Below are 9,766 nucleotides of genomic sequence, written 5' to 3'. Positions count from 1 at the left end.
TGCTCAGGTCCCTTCCGACCCTAGAAACTCTGAAACTATGAATTAATATACACTGTCAGCCTATGTCATTGCCTTTTTTTTTAATATCCAAGGGACTCTCTAAATGTAATTCTGTGCTAAAAGTCATTTAGGTAAAGAAATTTCTTTAAGTATTTTAAAAAGCTACCTCTTGAGAAAGGGGAATGTGTGTGTTCATGTGTGGAAAACTTCACCTGTTGACCTGACACTTCTGGGTCCCTGATCCTAATGAGCACATCTGTAATATAAATATTAACTAATACTTATCACTGTTTATTCACTTCTGTGTTTTTTCTGTCCCCTAAATGGAGTCAATTAGTCATTTTTCACTTGGGTTTCTCTTGCTCCAAAGTGAGTTTTTAATAGCTGCAGGAGAATTTTTTTTTTAGTTGGACCAACTACATGGTTAGGATAGACTTAGACAAGCTTTCAAATACAGTACAATCTTCAGGTTATTTTTGTAATTTCAAAAAAAGCTTATTTTACAACAATTAAATGTTGACTTACCAAGTTATCTCCTCATCTAACAGGTAGCTTTTTAAAAAGCATTTTTGCAAATTTTTGGCTCATGCCTATAGGGAACAAAACTAGTTTTTCATCGTGGTAAACAGTGAGCAGATATATTCAGTCTGGGCTGCTTGACTTGCATGCTGGTTTCCATGAGGTTCCAATAAGGGAGGTAGAAAGGAGAATGTTTGAAAGTTAATGCCGTCTGTCCTTGCCATTGTGACTTGTTACTGCATGGCTTCTTAAGGCGAAAAGCGATGCGTGTGAAATTGAGGCCATGTAATATAAAGAAAAACATTTAGCTGGTATGAATTAGCATTGTTTGTACATGCTTATTATATCCAAGAAATGTGGCTTTCGTACAACAGAAAAGTTATCTGCTCAAATTTAAGAGTCTTGTTTGTTCTATATACTATATTTCCTCCTCTCTTTCTTTTCCTGCAGTTTGTGGCAGCTGGAGACCATTTAGTTCACCACTGTCCAACTTGGCAATGGTAAGTAAAAGTGAATGAGCTACAGAAATGTAGGGGAGCACCAAGGTAAGTGTTTTGGCCTATTTAAATCATTGTTTAAATTGCTATTTAAATAGCATTAGTCACCCATGAACCTCTCTTGGCTACACTGATTATAAAGAAAGGGAAATACTGAGATCATGCCCACCTAAAATGTTCTATGACAGCAGCTAAAGCAGGCGTAGGCAAAGTGCTGTCCTCAGGCTGGATCAGACCCATGGCAGACTCCATTTCCCCGCAGCCCCTGCCTGCATTGTTTAGGCCAGTCTCTATGGAGACCCCAGGAGCTGCAGGGCTGTGACAGCACAGTGCCAGGCAGAGATGTGGGACATTTTCTGGTGCTTTATTTTTCAGTGGGAAACTTTCCATTTCTAAAAATTCATTGTTTCATAAAATTCGTTAGTAACAATGACTGGATGCCAATACAATATTAGGCAAGCTTGGCAGTTTCAAAGTTGTAATTAATGTTTTTCAGGTGATTATCCCTAGGAAGTGTATGATCATGTACATATATGTTTTATTGATTTGTAAACAGGAGGGTAAATATACTTACATAATAATCCAAACCAAAAATCAAGTGATGAATTCACTTAATTGGCTGTGCAGGTCAAATCAAAACCAAAGCTAAAATTCTTATTTCATCTCAGACTGCAGGTGACAGCAAAACTAAAACTGTGATTTAAATTTTTGTTTCACTTTCAGTTCATCAAACACACAGAGCAGTGTCTCATTTCTTGTCTTGAGTTGGGGACGTTAGAAGTATTTGAATAAGATCTGTTAGTTTTTTAGTGCTTTTGGTTTGAAGTAATAATAATAGTGCCTAATCAGAAAAAAATTAGTGTGTGGCATCATTCTGGTGAAGTTCAAACCACTGAAGGAAGAAAGTTGGTAGATGTCAATATTGCAGGCAGGAGTATGCTAACAACATAACAAGAATGAAGAAACATTTAATAACATGTAGAAATTGTCCTGAAAGAATACAAGCCATATACAGAAAGCTAGTACAGCAAAGTGGTGGAACAATATCATCTGAGAAGTCAACTTCAGGAATTCTATGTAAGTAAACAAATTAATTTGTTAAACAGCACAGAGTATACACTAGCATCTATATTGTTTTAAAACATTGTTTTAAAAGTTGTTAATGCAACTTTGGACTATTATTATTATTTTTTTAAATATTTGTATCCTGCTTTTCTGCTTGCACTAAGCACCCAAAGTGGTATATGTCTGTGTGTATGTGTGTGTATGTATGTATGTATGTATAGTTAAGCCTAAGCCACTTTTGGTGGGGGGGGTGTATGTATATATGTGTGTACACGTGTGTGTGTGTGTATGTGTGTATATACACACATATATATATACATATATACATACATACATACATATGGGGGGGGTGTATTTAAACTGAGGAGAGCGAGCTTGGTCCTCTGGCTGATGGCAGAGGTCAGACTATACTTCCCTTTGACTCTGCAGTCCCAGAGTAGCTGAGTGTTCTTTCTGGCAGGAAGTAGGGAAGCAAGCTCCCTGCCACTTCTCCCTTTTCTGATGGATGGGGCCAAACTAGAATAGGCTAAAATAAGTATCTTTTCCTCTTTTTGTTGGAGGAACTTGGTAGCTCAAGTGAAATAGCAAATTTGCAAAAAATGGAAAATTAAAAAGTTGAGCGGCCAGATATGCGGGAAGAAGCAGGATCCTCACATTCCAGATAATTGTCACCAGATATGCGATCCATCATGAGTAGCTGTTCAAGACAGTCAAGTCTTTTATCAGGCTTTGTGGATGAAATGTCAAAAGAAGATCAAGAAAAAGCAGATGAGACACTAGCTTAAGCTATTTTTGCAAGTGATACACCTCTTTCCATAACTGAAAATCAATACTGAAAGGAACATTACAAACTAATTCTCCCGTCATATAAGTTACCGTTATGTTATTGCTCATCACACTCTCTCTTAGATGGAGAATATGATAGAGTTCAAACAATGGTTATTCAGAAGATTGGTCAAGCAGAATTGCTGACTCTGACATCAGATGGATGGACTGATATACAAGGAAATCCTTTATTGAACGTTATGTTAGCAACACCTGAACCAATATTCCTGAAAGCACTTGCTACCAAATAGTCTTGTCAATCTCTTCACTCAGTAATTTGGTTATGTATTCACCTGTATGAAAGTGCAGGTCCCTGATAATGTGAGTAACGTGAAAGCTGCATGGCAAATATTAAAGGCAAAGCATCCTCATTTAATAGTATTTGGCTGTCTTGGTCGTGGGTTGAATCTTATGGCAAAGGACATAGTGAGTGTGAATACAATGAAAACAACAATATTGGCAAACTGCACAGCAATTGTGAAGGTATTCAACGATCATCATGTTGCTTATCAGATTTTGAAGAAATTACAGAAAGAGAAGTAAGGGAAGGAAAGTGCACTTTTATTGCCAGGAGAAACTAGATGGGGCTCAGGTACAAAGTGTTTACATAGTTTGCTGCGCACAAAGAACTGCTTGCTGTGTGCTTCAGTAGATGACATGGTATCCCAAATTATCCAGGGTGTGTTCTGGGTTTGAGTTCAAGGAGCATTCAGTTTGCTCCTACCAGTTTTAGTGGCTATCAAGAAACTTGAAGGAGATGCATGCACCAAGCCTTTTAAGTATTCCAGAGAGATTCAGGCAACTGATTGAAAATCCAGTTGTGCTTTTGCCTTTTTTACTTTCTCTCCAAAAAGGAAGAAGTAGTAAAACAAATGTTTACTAAGAGATCTGTGTTTTGCTCTCCTCCAGTCCATCTGGCAGCAAACTTTTGGATCTTTAACACAGAGGACAACACTTATCAGAAGATGAATTATCTACTGCTCTCAGTACATTTATGGAAGTAGCTAAGAGTGTCCCCAACATCGACGAAATAGCCATGATGACAGACATTGCTGAGTACCATGCAAAAAGGAGAAAACTTTGAAGCAAAGACATCATTTGGTGGGCAGCAGAGTATAGTCTCCTCTCACACGGTGGAAGGGACACTGTAACACCCGACTGTTGTCCAAGATTGCTCTGAGGATCCTAAGCATTCCACTAATGGCAGCGTCTTGTGAACAGAATTGGAAGGCTTTCAGCTCAGTCGAGACAAAAAAGAGAAACAGACTAACAAATGAATGCACTGTTAAGCTTATTTCTATTTTTCAAAATCTCTTGCTCCTGAAGAATCAGTCAGAAGCACAATTAGTGAAGAAGATGCAGTGTGATAAGTTGCCCCTGCCCATAGCCTCATTAGTAAAACTATCCTTTAAAGAAAGAGAATGTGGTTCAAGTAGTTCTGAATCAGGTTCGTCTCAATCTGATTCTGAAATAGAACTAATAAGCAGTGCAGGTGATTCTACAGATAGTGACAGTGAAACTGGAGGTGCTGCAATGACCTCAGTGGAAGAGAGTTGAACTCTGTTGAAGTAAATGAGTGGACAACCACACCAGATCATGCACAGTTCTTTGCGTGTGCTAAAATTAGTGTGTCAACATTTTTCAGTGCCTTCATTTTTTTCTTAAATTTAAACACTGTAAAGGAAGTACATGCTATTGTGTAGTGTCTTGACTTTTTTACAAGTATTCCAATAAAATAATTTCCACATAAAACTTTGAATTTGTTTGAATGTAACATTAATATAATATAATTTGAAAAAACCACATTCAGTGTGCTGTATTTAATTTGTTTTCTAATCAAACATTTCAGTTCAAATACTTGTGGCTGTTGGGTCATAAAATTAACATGGGGGTACTTTTTTAGTTTCATTTACTAAATATAAGTCAAATAAACATGCTACATCAGATTGCACTCTATTTAGGGCTTTGGAAAATTTTCCAATTCAAAATTTTCTGGAAAACCCACATCTCTGGTGCCAGGGTCTCTAAAGAGACTGGCCCCAGCAGCACTGGCAAGGTGCATGGCTGGACAGGGAGCTGCTCTGGGGCTGGGATCTTGCAGTGGTGACAGTGTGAGCTGGAGCAGGGGCAGAGCTGTGATCTGTTGCCCCAGGGGATGCAGGCAGTGGATCATGGCTGTCCCAGCTCCAGCCCATGCTGTCACTGCTGGAAGATCCCAGCCCCAAAGCAGCTCCTTGCCCAGCTGTGCCCCTTGCCAGCACTGCTTGAGCTGGTCTCCATGGAGACCCTAGACCCACGCTGTCACAGCCCCACCGCTCCTGGGGTCTTCATGGATACCAACCAGAGCAACATGGGAAGGGATTGCTGAGAAATGGAATTGAGCCAGAAGTTGGATCTACCATTTTACCCACCCCTGGGTTAAAGTTACTGGAGAAACCCCAGTAGACTATTTATGAAGTTGTAGTCACTCTTTAATATGTCTGTTTTAAAGAAAAAAATATTCAGGTCACTTAAGTTTGTTCACCTGAGTCCAGATTCAGTTGACTTAATGTAGAAAATGCTAAAGTATGGGTCAGTCTTTGTGTAAATGCCATATTTGCTTTCAGAAGGGTATTTTTATTTTTCTAGAATGCAGTAAGGAAGTACACAAATGTATGAATTACACTTTAATGGAGACTTGCATAGTAAAAAACCCCAATAATGAAACAGCACCTAGAATGTTATAATAGCTTGTCAATAGATGATGGCTTTCCAAGCAGAGAGCATTGCCTTGGCCAGGGTCCTAAAAGGCTCTGGAGACTATTGACCACCCATGGATATTCTTTTCTTTCCCAATCTTTTCCTACACAGGTTTGGGGACCTGTTCCTGGTTAGTTTGGTACTTTGCCAGGCTGAAAAGCTAAGCTGAGTTTTTCTGGCATGTCTATAATTTGGATAGTAAACTTGTAGTACAGTAGAGCCTGGAATATTTTGTATAGTCATGGTTTGCAACCTTTTTAGTTCCCACTGGGTTGCTGTATTTTGAAAGAGACACTCAGCTGCTTGCTGCTACTTACTGAAAAGGGCTTCTGTTCTCCTGTCAGCCAGAATGCAGCCCAGGTTTTGTGCAGCTGATTGGAGAAGTGGTACCCTTTGAAGTAAAAGCCATAGCAAACTGCTAGAGCACTTAAGCAGTCCCTGGCTGTTGTCTGGCAGCATTTACCCCTGCCTATTTCTCAAACCCACATTTTCATAAGGAAGCAAGGAACCTAATCCTGCAAAAAAAATCTGGGTTATGTTATAGTTACTAACCTTAAAAAGAAGCAGGAAGGTAGTACACTTGTTTCATAATCACACAAACTGATAATAGAAAGGTTCTCTTGTCTTCAAATAATGTTCTCAACTCTTTTGTGGTATGCTTCTTTAAAGGGCTTCAGGAGAAGAGCTAAAGGTCAAGGCTTATCTGCCAGCAGACAAACAGTTTTTGATGACTAAAAATGGTAAGACCTAATGTTTAAATACAATAAAGCTCTTATTTGTTGAGAAAAGCAATGATTGCAAAAAACTAATTGAAACATGCCTGCACTATCAAATCTTACACTGATCATCCCTTTGACAGGGAACCAAACCTCCCCTTATGTCTTCTGCATTTTAATTTTGTGACATGAAAAGCAGTTTTTGATTCTTGTTGTTCAGAATCTTTTCTTTTCTCACAGTATGTCTTAGAATTGGGTATTGAGTGGCACAGAAATTTGGTGTTAGCTTTGCAGCATGCCTTGTTAAAAATAAACTTTTCAAATCCAGAGACATACTAAATAACCTTTTTTTTTCTTTCTTGGCACCACCCTCCCATTGCATACCCATTCTCGTTAGCAGGGGCAAAGACCACAAGTTCAATTTTAAATAGTCTTCCTGCACCCTCACCAGTATGGAATGCATTTGGGATCTTGTGTAAAGACTTCCCAAAGTGCATTGTATGATGACAATACCCTTAGTCCCATGTAATTTGACTGTTTCTGTACAAGTGAAGCAGCTGTGTGCTGTCATGAAATGCAATGAGAACTCCATTGATGGGCACACAAAGGGTTGAAGAGTTGTGCTGTCTGCGTCATTCATTGTGGTGAACAAGAAAGCTTGCACTTCTAGCAAAACTCTGAAGAATTTTTCTTTCACAAAAAGAAATACATCAACAAACTTGCAACAGCAAAAATGCTGGTGAAGTCCCTCTTGACTTGCTGACAAACTATGTAATTGTTGAAGAATAGGCTAATGGGATTATTGTCCTACAGAGTTGCATTACATGCTTCAACTGGAGGTGTACCAATATATCAGTCCATATTATTGGATCGGCTCAGATAAAAGAAAAATTGACATTATTGGCAATCAGCTTTTTTTTTTGGCTGGTATAGCCACTGATAAATGCCACGTGCATGCACGTGGTCAGGAATGAAGCCCGGCAGCTTGGAGAACAGTGTCTGGCCAGTAAGTCTGTTGGGGCAAGGGGTATGGTGGGGCAGATCAAGGCCACCATGGTAAGGGAGGGAATGGAACTGGGGCAGGGGTAGGCGCTGCTCAGCCAGGGCAGGGCAGGGCATGGGATGGAGCTGCAGGTGTCATGCAGAGGGTGTGGGGGGTGGGTCGGCTCTCTGCCACAGCATGTACACCTGGGGAAGGCATGGGGGGCATGTGCCTCCCCGGATTTGTGCGTGGGGCAAGGGTGGGCTGCCTAGTGTGGGCTCGGGGTCAGGGGCTGTGCCAGACTTCCCAGTGTGGGGGCTAGGTCGAGGCTGTGCTTGAGGCGGGTGCGATCGGGATGGGCGGCAGCAGCACTGGGGGGGGGGGCTACAGGGGGGGCTATAGCCACCCCAGAATTCCCTGTTGCCCCCTCCCAGTGCTTACCTTGCCTACCCCAAACCCACAGCTCTGTCCTGCACCCTGCCCTGCCCCACCCTGTCTGCGCAGTGCCTGCCCCAACCTGAACCCCATTCCCTCCTTTACCAGGGAGGCCTCAATCCGTCCTCCCCCCATTCTTACCAGCCAGCTGCTGCTCTTCAAGCTGCCAGGCTACATATAGGCTATCAGATCCCTATCAGCTAACACAGCTAGTTAACAATCAGCCATTGGTATCCGCCAAAAAAATCTTTTAGCGGTGCATGCCTAGCTGCAACTTCACTGTCCCAGTTTAGAGTCTTAATGTCCTGTATTTTGCAATGAATATACTGTTTTATAAAATATAATCCACACCTTCCCCCTCTGCTCACCTCTGCCCCCAACCACCTGGAGAAAATAGGGTTGTGCATTACGTGTGCTGGATTGGGCTTGGCTGTGCAGCATGCCAGATCTAGCCCCCAGCCTCTGAGACCCCAGACCTCTGGCACTTACCCATCCTCCATAATATGATTTCTCCTCCCTCTGTCCCCTTCCTTGGGGCCTTCCAAAAATGGGGTGTGTTTTTTATACTTAGGGGCGTGTTTTATATATATGAGAAATTATGGTAATTAAGTTGCATTCTCCCTGGTGCTGCCTGTTACTGTTTTGTTGTACTGGTAATGATGATGGTTTTGGCTGAAAAAGTTCTACATGTGGCTCCTGTGTGGGACTGCTTTGCCCCTTCTGTCCAAAGGAGAAAAAATTCCAAGATTTCTTGTTTTGTACCGTTTGGGCAAATAACATTAGCACACCTCTGACTTAGCACCATGGAGCATTAATAATGAGTTATCAGGGAAGCCTTCAAAATGATGACTAAAAGACTTGCATGATTCTGATAGGTTTTCTGGACACAGTCTTTCTGTTTATGCTAAGGAAATGTCTGCTTTAAGGCAAATTTGACCTGCACTTCTTTGGTTCAAATATATAGCCACAAAACTTTAAGTTAGTATGTACCTGGATGAGTTCATATACATATGACAGTAAAGATAATCTTAAGTAACAGGTTAATTCTAGTTATAGCCTTTAAACTTTTCCAGCTGGCATATTCTTATCTTCTAACACTACCAGTAAAAATTGCACGTGGGATTCTGACAACAAATCACCTCAAATTGCTGATTCAAAAACAGCCAAGATGTGCATGAAGTAAAAACCACAGTGTCTATGAAATATGGTGTTACTTGACTCTAACATGAGGTGTTTTCCCCCATTTAATGTGGGGGTAAAAAAACCCTTGTCTTAAAATCACTATGGGTATGTCCCAAGAAGTGCACGCATGCAGTGGCATGTTTGCTGCTCTGGCCGCTCAGAGTATGGCTCTGACCAGTCAGGCTTCTTTTCTGGTGGTGCATGCTGCTGCTGCTGCATGTGCCATGCCACTTTTTTCCAGCAGCCTTTTTTTTTTCCCATCAGGATCTCCTAATTAGCACTTTGGCAAACAGGTACATGTACGCTACGTGCAGTTTGCAGTGCCTCAGACTGCTTTGAGGTGCCACAAACTGCGTGTGCACACTTGTCAGAACACCTTATGAGGGTGGTGGTGGCGTAGGTGGCTGCTACGGCTTGGGCTCTAGCCTCTACCTGGGAATGGGGCTGCAGCTGCTGCCTGCCCACCCCTTTTTCATTTCCCTCCCCGACACACAGGTTCTGCTCCCGTGCCTGCCTCTCTTTTCCCCCCTTACCCTTGCTGTGTGCTGGAAGGCTCTGTCCATGCCGCAGCCTAGAGCACAGAGCTCAGCCCTAGTCCAGCCCAGCAGCAGTGCCACACAGCCTACATGGCTGTGACTAGGGCTGTGTTGGGCTGTGCTCTGTGACCCAGGCTAGAATGAGTATGGAGCCTGCCAGTGTGAAGCAAGAGTAAGGATAGGGGAAGAGCTGGGAGCAGAGGCTGAGGGAAGGGGGGAGAAGGAGGAGCAGAGGCCGGGTGGGGGGAGAAAGGGGGCAAGTTGTTTGAC

General features: G+C 41.9%; 1 protein-coding gene and 1 long non-coding RNA gene across 3 annotated transcripts in view; one reads left to right on the top strand and one right to left on the bottom strand.

Annotated features, from left to right (window-relative positions):
• Window positions 1–9,766, top strand: part of ATG3 (autophagy related 3) — a 48,193-nt gene that overhangs the window by 10,044 nt on the left and 28,383 nt on the right. For both annotated transcript variants that reach the window (XM_019527272.1, XM_019527273.1), the window contains exons 3-4: window positions 970–1,019; window positions 6,315–6,385. In XM_019527272.1, the coding sequence (XP_019382817.1) occupies window positions 970–1,019; window positions 6,315–6,385 (121 nt within the window). The remainder of the gene's footprint in view (window positions 1–969; window positions 1,020–6,314; window positions 6,386–9,766) is intronic.
• Window positions 7,769–9,766, bottom strand: part of LOC109304587 — a 22,024-nt gene continuing 20,026 nt past the window's right edge. The window contains exon 3 of the long non-coding RNA XR_002099427.1: window positions 7,769–7,779. This is a non-coding gene — a long non-coding RNA (uncharacterized LOC109304587). The remainder of the gene's footprint in view (window positions 7,780–9,766) is intronic.

This window comes from Gavialis gangeticus, unplaced genomic scaffold (genome assembly GCF_001723915.1).
Source record: "Gavialis gangeticus isolate Ggan-Ray unplaced genomic scaffold, GavGan_comp1, whole genome shotgun sequence".
Taxonomy (NCBI): domain Eukaryota; kingdom Metazoa; phylum Chordata; order Crocodylia; family Gavialidae; genus Gavialis; species Gavialis gangeticus.
Note: the sequence above shows the minus strand (reverse complement) of the source record. Positions and strands in the feature narration are given on the sequence as shown.